Genomic DNA, 24,284 nt, shown 5'->3' with positions numbered 1-24,284 from the left:
AGTTGTTCTGCTTGTCCTGGTGGCTGCTGCTCCTCCAGCCCATAAATCTGGGGTACTTCTGGGACTGGGGCCACATCGAGATGTGACTCCAGAGGTAGTTATGAGGTTCTGAGGTCTGGAAAGGCACTGTAGCATTCAGAGCTGTGCTTTGAGATTTGGAAGTTCATTGAGAGGTAGAAGCGGTGCACTGGGTGGGAAAACTGTTTGACTCCTACTTGAAAACAGAGACATATTTTGTTTTCTTGGAGATGATCATTGTGATTTTCCCCCATCTGAACCTGTTTGTTCGTCTGCCCTTCCAGATGTGAGGTGCAAGGTGGTGGCTTCTGAGCCTCCATGGGGGACTCTGTGCTCAGCTCCTCCCGGTGCAGCATGGAGAGGAATTGGGTGGTGGGACCACGTGTTCCCCAGTGCACATGTCAGTATCAGCATGCGTCCATATTGGAGTGGGTGTCACCATGTCCCCAAAGATGGCAGATGCTGTCCCCAGTGGGGATGGCAGAGGAAAGTGAAGTGGGGACAGTGGGTTAAGTGCAGGCTGCACATGTTGTGGAATGCGTGTAACATCCCATGTGTGACACCCCATTGCAGCCATGTGTCCTGCAGTTGGCATCTCACAGGGGACAGCCAGCAAGGCCACGCACTGGCAGCCTTTTGGGCACAGTGTGTGACAGCTGACAGGTGGCAGCTTGTGTGGGGCACCACAAAAACAGTTGTATGAACCAGTCCACGTGTGCCAGCCCATGCTGGGCCCCATGGTGCCACCACATGGGGAAGAGAATTGTCAGATGAGGAGGTGACATCATGCCATTGTGTCTCCAAGGGGAAGTGAGAGTGGATCTCCAGCCACTCCCCGTCCCCACTGCAGTCTCGCTGTCCCCAAGCTGCTCCTGCCTCATGGCACCAATGGCACTGGCCCTCATCCTGGGTGAGTGACAATGGGGATGTGGTGCCACGGGGGTTGGTGGCCCTGTGTGGGACCAGGACCGTGTCCCTTGCAGGTTGGTGGCTGTTGGCAATGAACAGGGCACAGCAGTGTGAGTATGGGGACAGAGGAAGAATGGGGAGAGTGGGAGGGGAGTGTGTTCAGGGTGCCATCAGAGGTACACAGGAGGGTGTGCAGGGACAAGGCTGACTGCTGTCCCCTGTCCTAGTGCCCAGACCCTCCCTGTCACTGCACCCCAGCCAGGGGGTGTCCCTGGGGGACAATGTCACCCTGCGCTGCCACCTGAGCCGGCTGGCTGCCTGGGTCTGGCTGTACCAGGATGGAGGTAGGACACACAACAAGTACCAGGACAAGGAGCAGGATGCGGTCGAGTTCTCCTTTGTTAGCACGAGTTGGGAGCATGCAGGGGCGTATCGGTGCCAGTACCATGTGTCTGAGCCACTGGGGACATCAGAAAAGAGCGATCCCGTGGAGCTGGTTCTGACAGGTGAGGGCACTGGGAATAATGGTGGGCCTTGGGCTGTACCCACAGGGTGGTGTCCCACCTCTCTGCCCTCCCTGCACACAGATCGCAGGTACCCCCCACCTGGCATTTCTCTGAGCTTTGAGGGACACGTGATGACAGCCATCAATATCAGTATCCACGTGGGGAGGGGGTCCAATGTCACCATCCAGTGCTGGAACTGGGATTATGGATCCTCCTTCCTCCTGCACAAGGGTGGGCACTCAGCCCCTGTCCAGCGCCAGGACCCCAGTGGTGGAGGAATGGCCACCTTCACCCTCTTTGGGGTGTCCCCAGCTGACACCGGCACCTACAGCTGCTCCTACCGCCCCTGGGGTCACCCCTTTGTGTCCTCACCCCTCGGGGACAGCGTGACACTTGAGGTGACATCCCCACCTACACGTCCAGGTAGGTCTGAGTCTCCCATGTCTATGTCCCTCGTATCACCCATGGGTGGCAGTGTCACCTCATCCTGTCCCCAGGGTGGTGGCTTCTGGGGATGGCATCACCCAAACACCCGGACTGCACAGGTGCCAATGGGGAATCCCGTGGGAGCCTGGTTGTGGCAGTGGCAGGGGGCTGTGCCACTGCCCTCACCTTCGGCCTCATCCTCATCACCTTCTTCCTCCTGCTTGCCTGCAGACGCCGGATACAGAGAACTGCCAGCTCTGGTGAGGAAGGGGTTAAATGGTTTCATCTCCCAGAGATGCCGCAAGCACTCACTGCTGCACACTGCAACCCCAGTCCATACCCTGGAGTTCCCATTTCCCTGACCATCCTGTATAAATCCCCCTACATGTCCTTCTGGGATCCCTCTGAGTTCCTCCATAACCGCGACCCTCCCCCTTTCCTCTTTTTGATGCAGGTGAACCCCTCAAGAGTTCCAAGGCCAAGGAGCTCCAGGTAAGAGTCTGTGTGTGATGACCTTAAATTCCAAACTGCTCCCTAAGCTCTCCCCCTCCCAGCAGACCATAAGAGGAACCCAAAACCCATGGTGAACCCAGAGGACCTCCAGTACTGTATGGCTTACCATAACTTTATCTGCACTCCCCAAACCCAACCCATGCACAACCCAAATCCACACTGTGGAGAGTCCCCACATCCTTCATCTCAGCCCCCATATTCCCTGAGGACATCCACACCCCAAGCTCAACACAAACTCCATGAACATCACAGAACATGAACCCAAAACACCACTCATTCGGACCCTTAGTGTCTGACCCACGGCGCTGACAATCTCTGCCAACTGTCAGATCTCCAAACCCTAAATGTCCACTGAATACCCCATGGGCAACCACAAACACCTACGTCATACCCATAGAAACTCCACAACAAAGCCTCTGCACACCCCTAAAACGTTAACCATCCCCCAGAACCCATGGGCACCCTCAAGCCAAGTAGTGGGAAGCCCTAAAAACACTTGTAGCATCCCTCAGAGTCTGACCCATGCAGACCCCGAATCTCAGGCAGCCCAGAACCACAAGCGCACTCTCTTGGCTATTACCCTACATACTGAGACCATTGGTTCCCCCACAAGCACTCTGGGGAACCCCATGGTATCACCCCACCGTTTCCATGTGTCTGCAGGTGCCACCAGAAGACAACGAGGGGCTGACCTACATTGAGCTGCAAACTGTGACCCCCAGCTTCTGCCGCCCTGGGGCCAGCACGGTCCCCCAGCCCCCTGTTATCTATGCTGAGGTGGGGTCTGGGAGACCCCACTGATGTCCCCCACGTGGGTTGCCTCCTTTTTGGAGTGCAAGAATGGAAACAGACACCAAGTTCCCCACTTGGGTCTCATTGATGCCCTCTGCTCCCGCAGTCCCACAAATCTCCCCAAATTTAACGTCCCCCAAATCCCCACCAGTGTGCACCAAATCGTCTCTAATCCCACTTCATCCCTGAACAGTCATCACTACCATCACAATCCGTCCTTATCACCTGGATTCCTTTACACCCCTGGACACCTCCAAAGCCTCCCCATACACACCCAAACTTCATCCAACACTCTTGTAGGACCCCCACAGCTCTGCACCAAACTCCACCAGCAGCCTTGAGGGATCCCTGGCTTGGTCCCAAGTCACCACAAAAGGCCCCATAACACTGCAGTGGTGTGTAACAACAGGCGTGCACGAGCCCACGAGTGCAATTCAAGGAGTGTTCTCACACAGCTGTCACTGTCAGCACTGCTGAAACGCACCGCCTCACTGTGCTCACATCCGCCACTTGGTCTCCATCAGAGCTCACAAGCGTCGATGAATGTCAGTGGGGCCATTATTTCTGCATGGGGGAATTCAGCTCTGTCCCATATCCGTGTCAGATGCAGTTGTGCCAATGTGTCCCCTCTGCTGCCGTCTGTCACGTGGCAACAAAAGGGGATGGGACACTGGTGGGAAGGTTCCACCTCCGCTGCTGTCCCACTGACATTCCCATCCGATGTCATGGGCCAAAGTAATAAACCTGCAGGTTTTACTTTCAGAATAGCCCTCATGAAGTATATGGTGTAGTTCAACTCTTACTAACTGTACTTTTTGATATTGTTCATTCAAACTAAAAAAGAGAGAAACAAATCCATAAAAAGTGTGAGAGCTTGTCCTTGTTTTTGTGAAACAAACGCATCAGTCTGGTTCAGTGAAAGCAGCTGCCGTTCTTAGTGAGCTCTCAGGTGTCTGTCAGGGAGTTCTGAGGGCATTTCCCTCCTCCTGTGCTCCGTCCTTGGCAATAGTTTGTCACAGATGTCCGTACCCCAAAGGGCCGTGCCATGGATGAGGCAGATGTGGAGCCATGGCTGTTTCTCTCTGCTCACAGGGGGCTCATGGAGTCTGGGAGAGACACACGGCCACAGTTCTGAGCTGAATGCCTGGCTGCAGCGCTGTGCATTCCAGCTGAAAATTCACAGCTCCTGTGTTTACGGATGATTTTCTCAGCACTTTGGAGCCCTGTTCCCCAATCCCTGCACACAGCTGCTTATTTCCACTGCTCACAGTTCTGAGCACCAACCCATAACCAGCCCTGTGGGACTGGAGTTCATCTCCTTGTCCCCAAAGGAACTCCTCATTCCTGAGGGGTCCCTCCAACCTTCCAGTCCTGCCCCAAAATACACCCACCATTCCTCTGGAAACCAAAACTCTTTGCAATCCAAGCCAAAATCGAGCCACCAGTCCTGTGGGACCTCAGATCTGTCCCCAGCCACCCCAAGGCCAGCAGGATCCACGTATCTGACCACACATGTGCACACCCGTATGTGAGCCTCCACATATGTGCCTCTGCTTCTGCTCATGTATCCGACATGTGTGGCACAGTCACACAGGCACAGCAGCTGTACACGTGTACTCCATGCTCAGTGCTCTGCCTCTGTGTGTGCGTGACATCATGTGTGTACACTGATCCACGTACAAAATAATGCACACCTGTGTGTCCTTAGCATGTGACAAATGTCTGTGTGGGTGTCACTGTGTCCCCAAAGGTCGCTGCTGCTGTCCCCAGTGGGGATGGCAGAGGAAAGTAGAGTGGGGACAGACTGTGGTGCCCAAGGTGTGTGGTGACAGCTGACTGGATGTGTTGGGGAACTTGTGTAACATCCCATGTGGGACACACCATTGGAGCCACTTGTGCTGTGTTTGGCATCCCAGGGGGACAACGTGCAGGGCCACGTGCTGGCAGAGCACTGAGGATGGTGTGTAACAACCAAGCGATGACAAACTGCAAAGGACAAAAAAAGGAGGACTATTTGCACAGCTCCATGTGAGCCACACTGCTGGGGACCCCACAGCGCCACTTCCCGTTTTGGCAGTGATTTCCACGTCAGGTGGTGACACCAAAACATCCTGTCCTAAAAGGGGAACTGACAGCAGCTCAACGCCAACCCCTGTCCCCACTGCCGTCTCCAAGCTGCTCCTGCCTCATGGCACCAATGGTGCTGGTCCTCATCCTGGGTGAGTGACAATGGGGACGTGGTGCCACAGGGGTTGGTGGCCCAGTGTGGGACCAGGACTTTGTCCCTTGCAGGTTGGTGGCTGGTGGCAGGAAGCAGGGCACAGCTGTGTGAGTATGGGGATAAGAGGAGAATGGGGAGAGAGGGAGGGGAGCGTGGTCAGGGGGCCATCAGAGGGGCAGAGGAGGGTGTGCATGGACAAGGCTGACTGCTGTCCACTGTCCTAGTGCCCCAACCCTCCCTGTCACTGCACCCCAGCCAGGGGGTGTCCCTGGGGGACAATGTCACCCTGCGCTGCCACCTGCCCCAGTCAGCTGCACAAGTTGAGCTCTACACGGAAGGATACTGGTGGTATGTAAAGCAGGCAGACATGGACATGGTACAGGACACGACTGAATTCCTCTTGGTTAGTGTAGAGAGGAAAGATGCAGTGAAATATCATTGCCGGTACCGTGTTTTGGAGCCACCAGGGACATCGGAGAAGAGTGACGCCGTGGAGCTGGTGGTGACAGGTGAGGACACTGGGGACAGTGATTGGCCCTGAGCTGACCCAACAGGGCCACGTCCCATTGCTGTCTCCCCTTTGAACACAGATCCCAAATTGCCCCCACCCAGTATTTCCATGAGCTCTGGGAGTAAAGTGGGAACAGGGACCAATGTCACCATCTGGTGCAGCAACCAGGAGAACAGGGGCACCATCTTCCTGCACAAGGATGGGCACTCAGCCCCTATCCAGCTCCAGGACCCCAGTGGTGGGGGCACGGCCACCTTCACCCTCTTTGGGGTGACACAAGCTGACTCTGGCACCTATAGGTGCTCCTACCGCTTTGGAGGCTTCTACCTTCTTTCCTCACCCCTTGGGGACAGCGTGACACTGGAGGTGACACGCGCACTTGCACTCCCAGGTAGGTCTGAGCCCCCATGTCGGTGTCCCTGGTGCCACTCCTTTCTGGCAGAATCTCTGCATCCCATCCCCATGGAGGTGATGTCCGGGGATGGGGACATGCACACTGCTGGACCCCACAGGTGATGAGAGGAGGTCCCATGGGAACCTGGTGATGGCAGTGGCGAGGGGCTGCGCTGCTGCCCTCGTCTTTGGCCTTGGCCTCTACTTTGTCCTCGATGCCTGCAGCCTCTGGATACGAAGAGATGACAGCCCTGGCGGGGAAGACAACTGAATCACTTTGGCACTCGAAAGAGCAGCTTTAGATCGCACCCAAGTATGCTCTGTTTCCTCTTGCACAGTTCATATACCCCCCAATCTCCCTCCCATACCTTTCAATACCTATACCTCCCTCCAGCTGTGTCCTTCCTCATCTTCCATCCCCTATAGGTGGATCAATCCCCTTAACTTTCCCCTCCCTCCACTTCCATGCACTACTGATCCCCCCTGTATTCTTTGGCACCCTCCATAACCCCCATCCCTCTCCCCTCCCCATTTTGATACGGATGCCCCCTCATCCAGGATGTCTGAAGCCATTCACTTCCAGGACAATGTCTGAGACATCGAATCCATAAACTGAACTTGCCCCCTGGGAACTCCTCCAAACCCCACTCTGAACTCCAAATCCTGTCCCTATGGACCCCGAGAGACTCTCAGCCTCATACGGCTTTCTTTGTCCCATGTGCATCCCCAAATCCAGCCCATGGGAAAACCAAATTCTATATTGCAGGAACTCTAGATGTAATCCACCAGCCTCTCCGGTCTTCTTCCAGCCCTATACAAACCCAGACACTATAGGCACCCCCAGATCTGAGCAAATACCACCCATGTAGTCCGCAGTGAGCTAAAAGTCCCAGAGAATCACCAAACTTACTGAACAGCCCCAGGTCCCAATGGCACTCCAAGCCATAGAGAAACCCCCAAATGCCATGCATAGGAATGCCAGTATCTCACCTACGGAGTCCTCAAATTTAAGCCTCCCCATATCTCTTAGCCCTAAACACTTATCAGAACTCTTATCAGGCACCCTCAATCCATAGTGAGACACCCCAAACACATGCTTAAATTCCCAAAACTAAGCAATTCCAGACTCCCAAGCCCAGCCCCACTGTTAACCAGTCTTAGCCACCAGAATCCCAAATACCCCCAGCCTAACATCCCCAAATCCTTACCAGTGTACTCCACGCCCCTCACGATGACACCAAATCCTCAACTCTAAATGCTCAATTCTAAACCCCAAAGCCTACCTTCTACTCCTCAGATCTGTGAACACACACTGGGACTGCAAATCCTTTCGAAGTCGGAGCATTGGTCAAAGAGTGGTGGGCAGCTGTGTTGAGCACCACTAATTCTGTAAGCATAAAAATGTTATTACTCTGAGGGCTGCCCTGCAATTCTGGATGCTTCTGCCCGTTTGTCTGCAGCGAGTGCTCGTGTGACAGCGGCCATGGATGCCATGTGCTCCTTGTGCTCAGCAGTGCCATCACTCTGGCACTGCAGGACCCTCACCGCGGGAACTCCTCACACGGGCACTCTCTGCTCCACAGAATTACCATCAAACAACAAAACGCATTTGCTGACATTTTCGGTGTGCTTGCTACCTCTCCAACACTTGCCATAACAAGGCTCTTGCCAGAACAACAGAGGCTGCAAAGCACCAGATGCTGTGAGATAACCGCACAGCCTGTGTGTGTCCACCAATGGCACTGCTTCACCGCAAGAACATTTCTGGCACACACACATTTCTGAGAAATGTTGTCATTGTGAACTCACTTCTTTACAACCTTGCGATGCTGCAGCTGCCAACCAACAGACAGGAAGGGATGCCCAGAGAAGCTGCATTTTGTGCTGTCTCCTTTTTGCCAGTTGGAGACTTCAGCCATTGGATGAGCACTCCCATCCCCCCTTCTGCTCCGGCACTTAAACTCCTCAAAACGGACCATGATTGCTTTTCTCCATCTCTCTCTCTTACATTCTTTCTGTCCTACTCTCCATTTTCTCTCTTTTCTTTCTTTTTCTCTCTCTTGCTCATTTTCCTCCCTGTCATCTTTTACTCTTCTTCTGCAGCAGCCAGAACCTACATTTCCCTGGAAGCAGCAGATCAAGCAATAACACCACTGTCCAAGGATCCCTGATCCGTATCACTCAATAATTGTTCCTAGGAAGTCCCCTAATTTTGTTGCAGGGCAGCTGATTGGTTGCTGCTGGAAAGTTCAATAAATGCTCTTCTGTTGCTCCTCTGAGTCCCTGTCTGACTCTGTTGCCCTGGAGACCGCAGGAAAGCACAGACTGCACTCTTGGAGAACTGTGCAGAGAGTCTGGCATCCCTTGGGGGACAACATTCCAGGGCACACACTCACAGCCCTTTGGGGTCAGTGTGTGACTCCCCAGTGTTGACAGGCGTCTGGGGCACCTCAAGAGGCAGAGTGTGCAGTGAACACTTCTCCACTTGTCCCACTACAAAAAGACACCACAGCGTCACCACTGCTAAGGGCTCACATTGCCACATCAGGAGGTGACATCACATCATCCTGTGCCCTGGGGGAAACTGAAAGTAACTCTCTGGCCACTCCCTGACCCCACTGCAGTCTTATGGTCCCCAAGCTGCTCCTGCCTCATGGCACCAATGGTGCTGGTCCTCATCCTGGGTGAGTGACAATGGGGACGTGGTGCCACGGGGGTTGGTGGCCCTGTGTGGGACCAGGACCGTGTTCCTTGCAGGTTGGTGGCTGGTGGCAGGAAGCAGAGCACAGGAACGTGAGTATGGGGACAGGGGGAGAATGGGGCCAGAGGGAGGGGAGCGTGGTCAGAGGAACATGAGAGGGGCAGAGGAAGGTGTGCAGGGACAAGGCTGACTGCTGTCCCCTGTCCTAGTGCCCAGACCCTCCCTATCGCTGCACCCCAGCCAGGGGGTGTCCCTGGGGGACAATGTCACCCTGCAATGCCACCTGCCCCAGCCGGCTGCACGAGTTGAGCTCTACAAGGAAGAGAATTCGGGACTTAAAAAGCAAGCACACATGGACATGGTACAGGACATGGCTGAGTTCCCCTTGGTTAGTGTAAAGAAAGAAGATGGAGTGAGATATCAGTGCCAGTACTGGGTGCTGGAGCCACCAGAGACATCGGAGAAGAGTGAACCCATGGAGCTGGTGGTGACAGGTGAGGGCACTGGGGAAAGCAGATGGCCTTGGGCTGTTCCCTCAGAGCTGTGTTCCATCCCTGTCTCCTCTCTGCACTCAGATCCTAAGTATCCCCCAGCCAACATTTCCCTGATCCCCAAGGAACGTGTGGAGACGGGGACCAATGTCACCATCCAGTGCAGCAACAAGGAGTATGGGGGCACCATCTTCCTGCACAAGGATGGGCACTCAGACCCTCTCCAGCACCAAAAACCCAATGATCAGGGCACAGCCACCTTCACCCTTTTTGCAGTGACCCCAGCTGACTCTGGCACCTATAGGTGCTCCTACCGCGTTGGGGGCTCTTACCATCTGTCCTCATGCCTCGGTGATAATGTGACCCTGGAAGTGATTGCCAGATCTGCATATCCAGGTAGGTCTGAGCAACTCTTTCCATGCTCCACTTCTCAGCTGTGGGTGACCCTGTCTCTGCATCCCACTTCCATTGAGAAAGGGGCTGGGTACAGGGACAGCTCAAACACTTTGACACCACAGGGGACAATAGGGGTCCCAGCTTGAACCCGGTGGCAGCGGTGGCTGGGAGTTGTGCTGCTGTGATTGTCATCATCCTCATCCTCATAGTCTCATTCCTCCTTGCTGCCCAGAGAAGACGAATACAGAGAGATGAGAGCTCTGGTGGGGAGGGGTTAAATGGCTTTGATCCCCCATAAATCCACTATAAATCCCCACTGGTGTTGATTGGTACCCCCGTAACACCTCCCCCCTCTCCCCTTCTATTTATGACTCAGGTGCCACCAGAAGCCCCGAGGCCGTGCAGTTCCAGGTCAGTGTCTGGGTCAGGGGACCCCTAACCCCAATCTGCCCCATTACCCCTGCCCCAGACCTCACCTGGGTGAACTCGTGGCTGTGGATTAAACGTGTGTGCACCATCCCACGTGCACAACAGGTGTCCAGATACACGTGTGGGACACACTGAAGTCTGTGCCTCTGTGTGTGTCTGTGCGATGCTGTGTGTGTGCACCAACAGCTGGACACATTGCTGCTCATGTGTGTCCTTAGCATGTGCTCCCTGCGTCAGCACTCACCAGCCAAAGACTGGGACTAAGGATTGTGGGCTGAGGGGTCCACAAATTGTAGATTTTGCATTTGCATGGGCTGGATACAGGTGGTGCACATAAATGTCATGGTATGAGTCCAGGGCTAGGGTCATTTATGGGCCTCATGGGAAGGATGTGGGTCTCCATCGTGATGTTTTCTGTGCACCCCAAGGTGTGAACTGGGATGTGGGATCCACTGACTGACCCAGGATGAGGGCCAGCGCCATTGGTGCCATGAGGCAGGAGCAGATTGGGGACAGCAAGACTGCAGCCGAGAAAGAAAGTGGCCGGAGAGCTGCTTTTAGTTTCCACCGGGGTGCAGGATGATGTGATGTAAGCTCCTGATTTGGCACATCTGTGGTGCACATCTGTGTTAGGACAAGTGGACAGGTGTTCACTGCACTCTGAGCCTCTTGAGGTGCCCCACACACGCTGTCAACACTGGGGTGTCACACACTGACCCCAAAGGGCTGTGAGTCTGTTCCCTGGCATGCTGTCCCCCAGGGGATGCCAGGCTCTCTGCACAGTTCTCCAAGAGTGCTGTCCGTGCTTTCCTGGGGTCTCCAGGGCAACAGAGTCAGACAGTGACTCAGAGGAGCAACAGAAGACCATTTATTGAACTTTCCAGCAGCAACCAATCAGCTGCCCTGCAATAAAATTAGGGGACTTCCAAGTAAAAATTATGGAGCGATACGGATAAAGGATAATTGGACAGTGGTGTTATTGCCTGATTTGCTTGTTACAGAGAAATCCACATTTAGGCTGCAGCAGAAGAGAAAAAGATGACAGGGAGGATAATGAGGAAGAGAGAGAAGAAGAAAGAAAGGAGAGAAAATGGAGAGAAGCAGAGAAAGAACATAAGAGAGAAAGATGGGGGTGGGGGGGAAAGCAATTGTGGTCCATTTTGAGGAGCTGGACCTGCAGTGCTGGAGCAGAAGGGGGGATGGGAGTGCTCATCCAATGTTTGAGGTCTCCAACTGGCAAAACGGAGAGAGCACAAAATGCAGCTTCTCTGGGAATCCCTTTCTGTCTGCTGGTTGGCAGCTGCAGCATTGCAAGGTTGTGAAGAAATGTTTAGAAGAAACTTGTGAAGAGTTTACACTAACAGGTTTGTCCAAAATGTGTTTGTGCCAGAAATGTTCTTGCGGTGAAGCAGCGCCACTGGTGGACACACAAAGGCTGTGCGGTTATCTCACAGCATCTGGTGCTTTGCAGCCTCTGTTGTTCTGGCAAGAGCCTTGTTATGGCAAGTGTTGGAGAGGTAGCAAGCACACCGAAAATGTCAGCAAATGTGTTTTGTTGTTTGCTGGTAATTCTGTGGAGCAGAGAGTGCCCGTGTGAGGAGTTCCCGCGGTGAGGGTCCTGCAGTGCCAGAGTGATGGCACTGCTGAGCACAAGGAGCACATGGCATCCATGGCCGCTGTCACACGAGCACACGCTGCAGACAAACGGGCAGAAGCATCCAGAAGCCCAGGGGGAGAGGGGGGTGGTTGAAGATATAAATGCAGAACACACAGGTGATGATAAAATCTATTTACTAAGACTTAGGAGAGAAATATTATGAGGTTTAAGGGGGATCAGGAAAGATTTGGCGGTTAGAGTGGAGAATTCAGGGATTTGGTGGGTCTGGGAATGAGATAATGTGCATAGGTGAGGATTTGGGGATGTCAGATATCTCGGGATTTGGGGATGAAAGGGTGGGATCACTATGCCATGGAGCTCCAAGCAGGGAATTTGGGGTGTGTCCCTTTCAGAGCTCCTTAAAAATGAGGCACCGCGGGTGTGGGGGTATCAGCGGGGGTCCCCCAGTATCCACATGGGTGTGGATAACGGGGAGCTGAAGGGTGGCAGCTGCCCTGGGTGGCCGGGGGACCAGGGGTCACAGCATGAATCTCGGTGTAGCTCAGACGCTCACTGTCACTGGGGGGCACCTGGAGACACAGGGGAGCAGCGGGGTGCCACCATGGGGTCTCCAACAGGCTTTGGAGGGGGATTGATGCTTCTGGTATTTGGGAGTGGTGTTCAAGAGGGTGGGTGTGGAGTTGTGCTGTCCTTCTATTTGAGGATCCCAAGGGGGATGTTTGGGGGTCCTGCTGTGGTTTGGGTGTGCTCAAATGGTCTGAGAGTGTTTAGGGATTGTGGGATCGCAGGGGATTAGATTTGTCATCCCTGTGGGTTATACTTTGGGGTTCCATATGTGCAGCTTTTGAGGGTTCCCCTTAATCGGTTTGTGAGAGCTTTTTGGAGCCTGAGACACGTTTAGAGCCTGGAGAGCTCCAATGAGTGTGAAGGCTGAGATTTGGAGTCTGGCTCTACCACAGCATTCAGAATTTGAGTCCCCCATTCGCTGGATTTGAGAGATTACCTATCAAGTTAGGGTAAGCCATATGGGGTTGGTGGTCCTTTGGGGAAATTATGAGCAGGGTTTGGTGAGGCCCCAAGGGGAATGCTGGGATTTGTGTCCCCTGACCCAGACACTGACCTGGAACTGCACGGCCTCTGCATTCAGGGGGGCTTCTGTGTCAGCAACTGGAGAAGGTGGGAGTTATGGGGAGGTCATGAACCATGCTCAAGGAGCCTGAAGGGAATCTATAGGGGCAGGCAAGGGCCACCTGGGAGGAACTATATTGGATAGAAGTGCAGGCACGGAACACTGGGGGAATCAGGAGGGGATGGTAGACATTTAAAAGCTTCCTCACCACAGTTCTCATCTCTCTGTATCCAGAGGCTGCGGGCATCGATGATGAAGAAAACTGCAAGGCCAACGACGAGTGCAGCCACAAAGCCCCTCAGCAGTGCCAGCACCAGATTGGCACGGGACTGCTCCTCAGCACCTGTGGCGTCCGGGTGTTTGGGTGTCTCTACTGCCAGCCACAAGCCCTATTCAGCCCGGATGCAGCAACACAGCCTCAACCATCCGTGGCAGGGAGGGCACGCAAATGGGGTGCTCAGACTTACCTGGGGGTGCAGGTGTGGGTGTCACCTCCAGAGTCACGTTATTGCCAAGGGGTGAGGACAGAAAGGGGTGACCCGAGGGGCGGTAGGAGCACCTGTAGGTGCCGCTGTCAGTTGGGGTCACCCCAAAGATGGTGAAGGTGGCTGTGCCCACCACATCGAGGTCCTGGCGTTGGATGGGGGCTGAGCACCCATCCTTGTGCAGGAGGAAGGCGGCCCCATAGTCCTTGTTCCAGCACTGGATGGTGACATTGGTCCCCATCTCCACACATTCCTCAGGGCTCAGGGAAATGCTGGGTGGGGGGAAACTGCGATCTGCATGAGCGAAGGGACAGCAGTGGGACACGGTCCTGTTGGGAGCAAGCAGAACCATCTGCTGTCCCCAGTGCCCTCACCTGTCAGCACCAGCTCCACAGGATCACTCTTCTCTGATTCCACTGCTGACCAAGACACCTGGTACTGACAAAAATATCTACCTGCGTGCTCCCGATTTGTGTTCAAGAAGGAGAAGTCTGCAGTGTCCTGCTCCTTGTACTTGTAATTGCTGTGTATCCAACGTCCTTCCTTGTACAGCCGGACCCAGGCAGCCAGCTGGGGCAGGTGGCAGCGCAGGGTGACATTTTCCCCCAGGGACACCCCCTGGCTGGGGTGCAGTGACAGGGAGGGTCGGAGCACTAGGACAGGGGACAGCAGTCAGCCTTGTCCCTGCACACCCCCCTGTGTACCTCTGCTGGCACCCTGACAATGCTCCCCTCCCTCTCTCCCCATTCTCCCCCCATCTCCATACTCACAATGCTGTGCTCTGCTCGCTGCCACCAGCCACCAACCTGCAATGGACACGGTTCTGGTTCCATACAGGGCCTCTAACCCCCTTGGCATCACATCCCCATTGTCACACACTGAGAACGAGGGCCAGTGCCATTGGAGTCATGAGGCAGGAGCAGCTTGGAGACAGTGAGACTGCAGTGGGGACAGGGAGTGGCGTTGTGCTGCTGCCAGTTCCTCTTTTGGACAGGATGGTGTGATGTTGCCAACTGATGTGGCAATCATAGCCCAAATGGGAAGTGGCATGTTGGGGTCCCCAGAAATGTTGTACACATGGAGCTGTGCAAATAGTCCCCGCTGGTATGTCCTTTGCAGTTTGTCTGGGCTTGGGTGTCACACACAAAGTTCTGCCAGCACATGGTCCTGCACTTTTCCCCCCATGGAATCCCAAACACAGGACATGGCTCCAAAGGGGTGTCCCCCATGGGATGTCACATGTGGTCCCCAACACTTCCAGCTGGCTGTCCCTACGCACTTCAGGTACCACACTCCGTCCCCACTGTGCTTTCCTCCACCATCCCCACTGGGGGCAGTAGCAGGGACCTTTGGGGATGCAGTGGCACCACGCAGGCATAGGATGTGCTATGGACACACAGGCACAGTGGAGCACACGTGTGGCACAGACATCGATCAACTCTAAGGAAATGTTTTGGCAGAGAAGGAGCACACGTGTTACACCAATGTGGTGCGTACCTGCTAAGGACACACTTGTGCATTGCTGTGGTCACACACAGGTTTACAGACATGATCTCACACAAAGATACACAAAAGCATGGCGTTACACAAGCAGTACATCTGTGTGTACATCTATGAAGTATATTTGCAAAACACAACTGTTCACCTCTACTCATTGATTCCCAACCCATCCCTGAGCTGCACCCGCTCACCCCATGCAGCTCTCCTCAGAGTTCCATTTCTCACCCGATGCCATATGGTGTGGGAGATGCCTTTGGCACTGCAGGTCAGCTGTCCTGGTTCGGTCCCCTCTCAGCTCCTGGTGCCCCCCAGCCCCTCGCTGGCAGCACAAGGCAAGAAGCTGAGAAACGGAACCACTCTCAGCTCTGTGCAGCACTGCTCAGCATCAGCTGAACCACCTCTGTGCCATCAGCATTGGTTTTCTGAAGCCAAAACTCACAGGACACAAGGAAGCAAATCAGCTTTATCCCAGCTGAAACCAGGACAATACCCCGCCATGTTCCATACAGCTTACATCAGGCTCAGGTCCCACTGTTTCCCATGCAGCCTAATTAACCACCATCTCCTATCCTGTGTTTCAGTACACATACACACACAGCATTTCCGCGGTCCCTTGGTCATCCCTGTGAAGTGTTGGTGGAGCTCATTGAGTCCATGGTTTTGGGCTCCATCAGCAGTGCAGGGTGCGCTTGGTGGCTGTGACTCGTGGTGTTCACCAGGGGTGGGTGCTGGATCTGGTGCTGTTCAACATCTCCATCAGTGACCTGGACAAAGGGATGGAGTCCACCCTCAGCAGGTTTGCAGGTGGCACAAAGCTGGGAGGAGTGGCTGACACACCAGAGCTCCGTGCTGCCATTCTGCACCATTGGGTTGGGCTCTCTTGAGTGGTGTGCAGTGACTGGACGAGGGGCAGCGGGCACAAACTGGAGCTCAGGAAGTTGCATCAAATCATGAGGAAGAACTGCTATGCTGTGCGGGAGACAGAGCACTGGAACAGGCTGCACAGGGAGGTGGTGGGTTCTCCTTCACTGCGGATAATTAAAACCCACTTGGAAGCTTTCCTGTGCAACCAATGGCAGGGAAACAAGTTGAGCAGAGAGGTTGGATTTGGAGAACTCCAGAGGTCACTTCCAACCCCACCTTCTGGAATTCTGTGGTATGACCTGGCTGAGAATCTGGGCTAAACACAAGTCCTGTGGCAGGGGTTGGATCAGCCAGTGTTTGGTGGAGGGATTTAAAAATGTCCATCAACACTTGGCACTCCTGTGGAGCAGAGAGTGCCCGTGTGAGGAGTTCCCGCGGTGAGGGTCCTGCAGTGCCAGAGTGATGGCACTGCTGAGCACAAGGAGCACATGGCATCCATGGCCGCTGTCACACGAGCACACGCTGCAGACAAACGGGCAGAAGCATCCAGAATTGCAGGGCAGCCCTCAGAGGCGAGAAGCAGCGCCAGCGCAGTGAAGGGAACAGCCCTGAGAGCTGTGATGGATGGCACCGAGTGAAGGAACAGCTGAGCGCTGTGAGCAGCAGCTCTGAGGCTGCTGTACCGCTGAGAGCAGTTGTGTTGGAACACGCTCTGCTCACAGCTGTCGGGATCTCCACCCATACTATGAAAGGGTGCTGAAGGATCGGATGGCAAGGAAAGGAGGCTGTGGTTAGAGATGAGCATTTAGGGGTTTGGTGTGATTGGGAAGCACTTGGGGGATCTGGCAAGGACTTGATGGTGCTAGATGAGGTGAGATCTGGGAATCATTGAGAGGGAGCTCAAAACATTGAATTGGGTTCTCTTCCACACTGTGCATCCCAAAAATGAGACACGCTGGAGGGAGGCCTTGGTACGGTCTGCCAGCGCTCACGTTAGCATTGGTAACTGGGGGCTGTGGAGTGGTGGGTCCCCCCATGAGGCGGCATCTCCTGGTTGGCACAGATCAGTCCCTCACTGTCACCAGGGGTCACTTGGAGACAGTGGAGAATGGCTGCGGAGCTCCTCTGTATGGAAGTGAGGAGGGACAGCTCTGTGGGAAGTGTGAGTGGTGATCGTAGTTGGTGTGTTTGGGACCTGGGGGGGCTTTGATTTGGAGTCCCATTGGTCCAAAACTGGGACATCCCCCTTTGTGAGGGTTTGTGGGGTCCCACTACGTGGTCTGGGGCTGCTCACACTGTCAGGGGGTTGTTTAGGGCTGGGAGATGCCTAGGGCCTCCAAAAACTTTGATCTGGGGCCTGGGGAGCTCTCCACAATGCAGATTTGCGCTTCCCCATGGTGAGGATCTGGGGCTGCACATAAGTGTAAAATAAGCCATATGAGGAGGAGGGTGCAATTGGAGGATGGGGTGTCCACGGGGCAGGTTGGGATTTAGGATCCCTCACCTTTAGGTTTCCCTTACGTGAAAGTGCATGGCCTCGGGGATGTTTGTGTCAGCCCCTGTGTGAATACAGGAGGGGAAGAAGGTTGGGGTTATGGAGGGTGAAAGGGAAGTGATGCTTGTAGGGCATGTGGGGACATAGAGGGAATGGCAGGGGAGTCAGGTGATACTTGAATAAATTTCTAGGGGATCAGTAAGGGATGGACATCCGTGCACAAGATGACTGGGGTAATGTATGAGGGCTGGAAGGGGAAATAGAGGGATATGTGGGGGCATTTATAGGTGATGGAAGGGGAGCAGGGGACACTTGGGAGAATCGATAGGCAACCTGTAGTGGATCGAATGGCACACCTGGTGCATTCTACAGGAGAAGGGAAGAGGAGGAAGGGGACAACTGGGGAGTTCTGTAGGACATCAAAACCATCTAAGACTTTCCCCACCAGGCCTCACATCTCTGTATCCAGTGCCTGCGGGCATCGATGACAAAGAAGATGCCGAGGCCAAAGATGAGGGCAGCAGCGCAGCCCCTCACCACCGCCAGCACCAGGTTCCCATGGGACACCAACTCAGCACTGTGGGATGCAGGTATTTGGGTGTCTTCATCCCCAGCATCACCTGCAGAGGGATGGGATGTGATGACTCTGCCACCCATGGGTGACACTGGGGGCAACAAAATAAGGAGGCTTGAACCTACCTGGGGGTGTGGGTGTGGGAGTCACCTCCAGCGTCACGCTGTCCCCAAGGGGTGAGGACACAAAGGGGAAGTTCCTGCTGCGAGAGGAGCACCTGTAGGTGCCAGAGTCTGCCAGGGTCACTCCAAAGAGGAGGAAGGAGGCCGTGCCAGCACCATCAGGATCCTGGCGCTGGACAGGGGCTGAGCAACCATCCTTGTGCAGGAGGAGGGAGGTCCCATTATCCTTGTTCCTACATTGGATGGTGACATTGGTCCTTGTCTCCACACACAGGGTGACGTTGCTCCCCATCTCCACGCATCCCTCCCGGCTCAGGGAAATGCTGGGTGGGGGTGAGTTGTAATCTGTGTGCAAAGAGGGGTCAGCAATGAGACATAACCCTGTGGGCATCGACCAGGGCCACCCATTGTCCCCAACACTCTCACCTGTCAGCACCAGCTCCACGGGGTCACTCTTCTGCCATGCCCCCCATTCCTCTGACACCTGGTACTGGCACCGATATGTCCCCGCATGTTCCTTACTTGTGCTAACAAAGGAGAACTCTGCCGTGTTCTGTACCTGGTGCTTGTACATGCAGGAGAGGAATCGTTCTTCCTGGCAGAGCCGGACCCGGGAAGCTGGCTGGGGCAGGTGGCAGCGCAGGGTGACATTGTCCCCCAGGGACACCCCCTGGCTGGGGTGCAGTGACAGGGAGGGTCGGGGCACTAAGACAGGGGACAGCAGTCAGCCTTGTCCATGCACACCTTCCTCTGCCCCTCTGCTGGCCCCCAGACAATGCTCCCCTCCCCTCTCCCTGTTCTCCCCCCATCTCCATACTCACGATGCTGTGCTCTGCTTGCTGTCATCAGCCACCAACCTGCAAGGGACACGGTCCTGGTCGCACACAGGGCCACCAACCCCCGTGGCACCACGTCCCCATTGTCACTCACCCAGGATGAGGGCCAGTGCCATTGGTGCCATGAGGCAGGAGCAGCTTTGGGACAGAGAGACCGCAGCAGAGACCGGGAGTTTCAGGAGAAGCAAACTTATTTCCTCTTTGGGCACAGGATGGAGACATGAAGTCTCCACCTCATGTGATAAATATCCATAATGTCTGGTGGCACTTTTGGTTTCCCAGTGACAGACACAGAGCACTGCACACAGTCCCTGTTGCTGTGCTCCACACAAGCTCTTACCTCTCAAGTGTCACACTCAGACCACAAAGGGCTGCCAGCGCGTGGCCTTGCACTGTCCCCCATGGGATGCCAAACACAGCTCCCATGGCTCCAATGGAATATCCCACAAGGCATGCCACATGCTGTCCCCAACACGTCCGGCCAGCTGTCACCATGCGCTTTGGGTACCACACTCTGTCCTATGTGCTTTCCTCTGCCATATCCACAGGGATCAGCAACAGTGACCAGCCGGGGACACAGTGACATCTGCACAGATGGGGAGTGCGCACACTGAGGGCACTGAATGATCACAGTGCCCGATAGGGCAGTCCGTGCTTTTCTGGGGTCTCCAGGGCAACAGAGTCAGAGTGAGGGAACAGCTGAGCACTGTGAGCAGCAGCTCTGAGGCTGCTGTACCGCTGAGAGCAGTTGTGTTGGAACACGCTCTGCTCACAGCTGTTGGGGTGTCCAGCCTTCAGCCCCACGTTGGGCACCACAAGGCCTGCGGTGCTGTCACCCGGCAGCAGCTCAGCAACACACAGCCCTTCTGTCACCAAGCCCCCTCTTTATGGGTTGGGGAGGGATTCAAAGAAAGACAAAACTCATAGGCTGAGATAAAAACTATTTACTCAGACCAAAAGGGAAGAGAGAAATAACCGTAGCGGTAAAAACATTTCTATGCTTACTAAATCAGTGATGCTCAACACAACTGCCCACCGCTCTCTGACCAGTGCTCCAACTTGGGAAGGATTTGCAGTCCCTTCTGCAGTGTGTGTCAAGAGATTTGGGGAGTACAAGTAAGGATCGTGGGGTAAGAATTGAGCATTTAGGTATTTGGTGTCATTGTGAAGTGCATGGGGTCTCTATGCATGGCATTTGGGCGTTCCACTATTGCTTGGGATGCCCATGGGATCTGGGGGCCTTTCCAGGAAGTTTGGTGATTCCCTGAGACTTAGAGCGTGCTGCAGACTACTTGGGTGCTATTTGCTCAGATCTGGGGTTGCCTATAGGGTCTGGGAGATTTTAGGGCTGGATGAGCACCAGTGGGGCTGGAGGATTACATCTGGACTGTAGATTTTGGGTTTCCCATGGGCTGGATTTGGGGATGAACATAAAGACAGAGTAAGATGTATGAGGCTGGGAGTCTCTTGGGGTCCATAGGGACAGGATTTCGAGTTCAGAGTGGGGTTGGGGGATCTCCAGGGGGCAGGTTGTGCTTAGGGATTCCCTGATCAGATATTGTCCTGGAAGTGAATGGACTCAGCCTTCCTGGGGGAGGGGCATCTGTATCAAAATGTGGAGGGGAGAGGGATGGGGGTTATTGAAGTCACCAAAGAGCACGAGGGGGTCAGTAGTGCATGGAAGTGAAGGCAGGGGAAAGTTAAGGGGATTGATCCACCTATAGGGGATGGAAGATGAGGAAGGACACAGCTGGAGGGAGGTATAGGGATTGAAAGGTATGGGAGGGAGATTGAGGTGTATGTGAACTATGCAAGAGGAAACAGAGCATACTTGGGTGTGATCTAAAGCTGCTCTTTCGAGTGTCGAAGTGATTCAGCTGTCTTCCCCACCAGGGCTGTCATCTCTTTGTATCCAGAGGTGGCGGACATCGAGGACAAAGTAGAGGCCCAGGCCAAAGACGAGGGCAGCAGCGCAGCCCCTCACCACTGCCACCACCAGGTTCCCATGGGACCTCCTCTCATCACCTGTGGGGTCCAGCAGTGTGCATGTCCTCATCCCCGGACATCACCTCCACGAGGATGGGATGCAGAGACTCTGCCAGCAACGGGTGGCACCAGAGACTTCGAAATGGGAGGCTCAGAACTACCTGGGGCTGCAGGTGCTGGTGTCACCTCCAGTGACATGTTGGCCCCAGGGGGAGAGGACAGGAGCTAGGAGGTGGTTACAAGATAGGGACACCTATAGTTGCCCATGTCAGCTGGTGTAACTGCAAAAAGAGTGAATGTGGCTGTGCCCCCACGATTCTGGTCCTTGTGCTGGACAGGGGCTGAGCTCATCCTTGTGCAGGCAGATCGTACCCCATATTCATGGTTGCAGCACTGGATGGTGACATTAGCCCACATTTCCACACACTCCATGGAACTCAGGGAACTGCCAGGTGGGGGATAACTGTGATCTGAGTGCACAAAGGTAACAGCAATAGAACACAGCCCTGTGGGGACAGCCCAGGGCCATCTGCTGTCCCCAGTGTCCTTACCTGTCACCACCAGCTCCACGGCATCGCTCTTCTCCGATGCCCCTGGTGGCTCCAACAACCAGTACTGACACAGATGTTTCACTGCATCTTCCTTCTTTACACTAACCAAGGGGAACTCAGCCATGTCCTGAACCATGTCTATGTCCTCCTGCTTTTCAAGTCTCCAACGGCCTTCCTTGTAGAGCTCAACCTGTGCAGCCAGACAGGGCAGATGTCACCACAGGGTGACAGTGTCCCCCAGGGACACCCCCTGGCTGGGGTGCAGCGACAAGGAGGGTCGGGGCACTAGGACAGGGGACAGCAGTCAGCCTTGTCCCTCACCCAGGATGAGGGCCAGTGCCATTGGTGCCATGAGCTTGGGGACAGCGAGACTGCAGTGGGGAAAGGAAGTGGCCGGAGAGCTGCTGTCAGTTCTCATTTTGGGATAGAACTGCCATGATGTCACCTCCCCATATGACAATTGTGGCACGCAGATGACAGTGCACACATCTCCTTTACAGCGCCCCACACAGGCTGTCACCTGTCAGCTCTCACAAACTGTCCACAAAGCACTTCCTGAACGTGGCCTGCCACTGTGCCCAACATGGGATGCCAAACACAGCACACGTGGCTCCAATGGGGTGTCCCACACGGAGTATCACATGTGATCCCCAACACATCCAGGTAGCTGTCACCGCATATTTTGGGCACCACACTCTGTCCCCACTGTGCATTCCTCCACCATCCCCACTGGGGACAGCAGCAGGGACCTTTGGGAACACAGTGACACCCACACAGGCATTTGTCAGATGCTATGGACTAAGATGTACATCGAGGAACACCCGTGGTCTGTTGTGTTGGATTGGTGCAGATTGTGGCATCCCACAGCAGATGTGGTGGGATTATTGACATAAATCAGAAAAATGTGTTGTCCTTCGTAAACGGTGGCTGGATTTTGGGGTGGATTGGTTGGCTTTGGGATTCTCAACCGGTTGTAATGAATGTATGGTGGTTAAGGAAGAGATGTTAGAGACGAGCATTTGAGGGTAATTGATGTCATCCAAAGGCAACTGATGTCATCTACCCGGGCTTCCACAGTGTCCTTGACAAGATCTCACACCACACCCTCATCTCAAAATGGGAGAGAGGTGGATGTGAGAATTGGGCTGTCCTGGAGAGAAGGAATTGGTTGGGAAGTCGCAGCCAGAGGGCTGTGCTCAACAGCTCCATGTCCAGTGGAGGTAGTGTTAAGTCGTGACCCCCAGAGGTCCCTCCTGGGAGCGCTGCTCTTCACCACCTCTCTCACTGACAGAGATGATGGCATGGGGTGCAGGCTCAGCACTTTGCTGATGGCGCTGAGCTGAGTGCTGCAGTCGATAGGACAGATGGAAGGGATGCTGGAAAGGACTAACAGAAAGCACATTCTTGACTTTCTGTGCTGTGCTTGGTATGCCCAAACTCTGGCAGTGCTTTGCTGACACACCGCTCTATCGTTTTCATGAGAGAGTTTGGCTACACATCCGTTTTTGGCCAAGCTGTTGTTGTGAACTCCCTTGTTTTTGACCTTGGGAAGGTGAACTGCTAACCCAGCAGGCACAAGGGGTGTCTGAGGGGAGCCTGGGAGTCATCTTCATCATCTTCATGGTGGTCATCGTTGCTCTTTGCCAATTCAGGACTGCCACCTCCAGATGAGTCTCACCCCCATCCCTTCTCCAGCGCTGAGGGCCAACACTTTCACTCCTCAAAACAGACCTTGGAATCAGAGCAGTGATCAATCTGATTCTTGTCCCTCTCACTGCGTCTTGTTTTTCTCCTCCTCTGTGACGAACCTGAGTCACCGTCACTTCGGAGGGTTCCCTCCTTAGCTCCCAATTTCTGCATGATATTGAATGAGAAGAAAGAGATGTAGGAAGAGATGAAGAGTTAAAAGCCCAAAGGGAATATGTGGAATTTCAGTGCAGTTTAGACAGAGCAGTGTAGTATTCATTCCTTTCTGCCTTCCTCTCTTCAGCACTGCCTTCTTTCGGTACTCCTGACTCTTCTTCCCATCTTCATTATCCCCCTGGTAGACCTAAACGGGTGGAAAATATATCTGGGGGGTTCTTGAATTGACACGTGCATTTTGGGGATTGTTTTCTGAAATTATGTCTGTTTTGGAGCATGGGAAAGAGGAGGGAAGAGAGGGAAGGAGGGTTTGTGCCACACAGTGTGGTCTGTGTGGTGCACAGAATGGAGGAGGAAGCTTAAAAATAGAAGAAAAGGGGAAGTCCTGTGGGCTGAGAAAACGGCCATCTAGGAAAAAATTCCCCAGGAAACAGCAGATGGTCTGAGTAGAGGTTGGGTCAAAAAGACCATTTTATATCTCAAGCTCCAGCGATGGAGTGACTTTAGTCACTGTAGGTGGGATAATGGTTGTCCTGAGGGCAGGCTGTGTCCTCTCCTCAAATTTCCCACCAAAGCCAGGAGATCTCTGCACTAAAGACTGTGGGTGGCTGACTGTACTTTGCAAGCACCAAAGGAGTGCAGGCAACAAAGAACTTTGTATTCTGGGTTGAAGGAAAAGTACTGCGCAGAGTGGCTTGCTGGGAATATCCCAACAGCCTGTGATCTTTCCTCTCTCCTCTTTTCCAGAGCTTCAAAAGAAAAAAGAAAGGCATCTCCCAGCTCGGGGTTGGCCTCTCAAGGGAAAGCAAAGAGCATCCATGGAATTGGGTGAACCACTCTCCCTCCTCTCACCTGCGAGTTCTTCTGCCTGTCCTGGTGGCTGCTGCTTCTCCAACCCAATAAATCTGGGGTACTTCTGGGACTGGGGCCACATCGAGATGTGACTCCAGAGGTA

General features: G+C 54.2%; 3 protein-coding genes and 1 pseudogene across 5 annotated transcripts in view; 2 read left to right on the top strand and 2 right to left on the bottom strand.

Annotated features, from left to right (window-relative positions):
• The first annotated feature begins 1,135 nt into the window (after window positions 1-1,135).
• On the top strand, window positions 1,136-10,340 carry LOC149914128 (paired immunoglobulin-like receptor B; annotated as a pseudogene).
• LOC116241638 (T-cell-interacting, activating receptor on myeloid cells protein 1-like) lies at window positions 3,270-8,554 on the top strand. Of its 2 annotated transcripts, XR_016460667.1 has the most exons (7): window positions 3,270-5,383; window positions 5,457-5,492; window positions 5,610-5,894; window positions 5,976-6,287; window positions 6,409-6,602; window positions 7,587-7,678; window positions 7,873-8,554. XR_016460667.1 is itself a non-coding variant. In XM_090127865.1 (6 exons), exons 1-5 carry the CDS (start codon window positions 5,353-5,355, stop codon window positions 6,558-6,560), a joined length of 816 nt encoding a protein of 271 aa, XP_089983991.1. In that variant the 5' UTR covers window positions 3,270-5,352; the 3' UTR covers window positions 6,561-6,602; window positions 7,587-8,554. The 2 variants fall into 2 exon arrangements, 1 of the variants encoding a protein (XP_089983991.1); XM_090127865.1 differs by having other exon boundaries at window positions 7,587-8,554.
• Window positions 10,341-11,321: 981 nt separating the features above from the next.
• On the bottom strand, window positions 11,322-14,210 carry LOC116239419 (osteoclast-associated immunoglobulin-like receptor; the record flags this gene model as incomplete). Its single annotated transcript, XM_090127922.1, has 5 exons — window positions 11,322-12,493; window positions 13,045-13,091; window positions 13,262-13,426; window positions 13,521-13,832; window positions 13,913-14,210. Coding segments are annotated over 5 exons (993 nt in total), but the record flags the coding sequence as incomplete, so codon positions are not given.
• A 2,079-nt stretch (window positions 14,211-16,289) lies between these two features.
• Window positions 16,290-24,284, bottom strand: part of LOC116241348 (T-cell-interacting, activating receptor on myeloid cells protein 1-like) — a 79,566-nt gene continuing 71,571 nt past the window's right edge. For both annotated transcript variants that reach the window (XM_090127785.1, XM_090127786.1), the window contains 4 exons: window positions 18,520-18,798; window positions 18,097-18,438; window positions 17,853-18,017; window positions 16,290-17,461 (listed from right to left, as the gene is read on the bottom strand). In XM_090127785.1, coding sequence (XP_089983911.1) covers window positions 17,409-17,461; window positions 17,853-18,017; window positions 18,097-18,438; window positions 18,520-18,798 — 839 coding nt within the window. In that variant the 3' untranslated portion in view covers window positions 16,290-17,408. The remainder of the gene's footprint in view (window positions 17,462-17,852; window positions 18,018-18,096; window positions 18,439-18,519; window positions 18,799-24,284) is intronic.

This window comes from Phasianus colchicus, chromosome 31 (assembly GCF_987193195.1).
Source record: "Phasianus colchicus chromosome 31, bPhaCol1.hap1.1, whole genome shotgun sequence".
Lineage (NCBI taxonomy): Eukaryota > Metazoa > Chordata > Aves > Galliformes > Phasianidae > Phasianus > Phasianus colchicus.
Note: the sequence above shows the minus strand (reverse complement) of the source record. Positions and strands in the feature narration are given on the sequence as shown.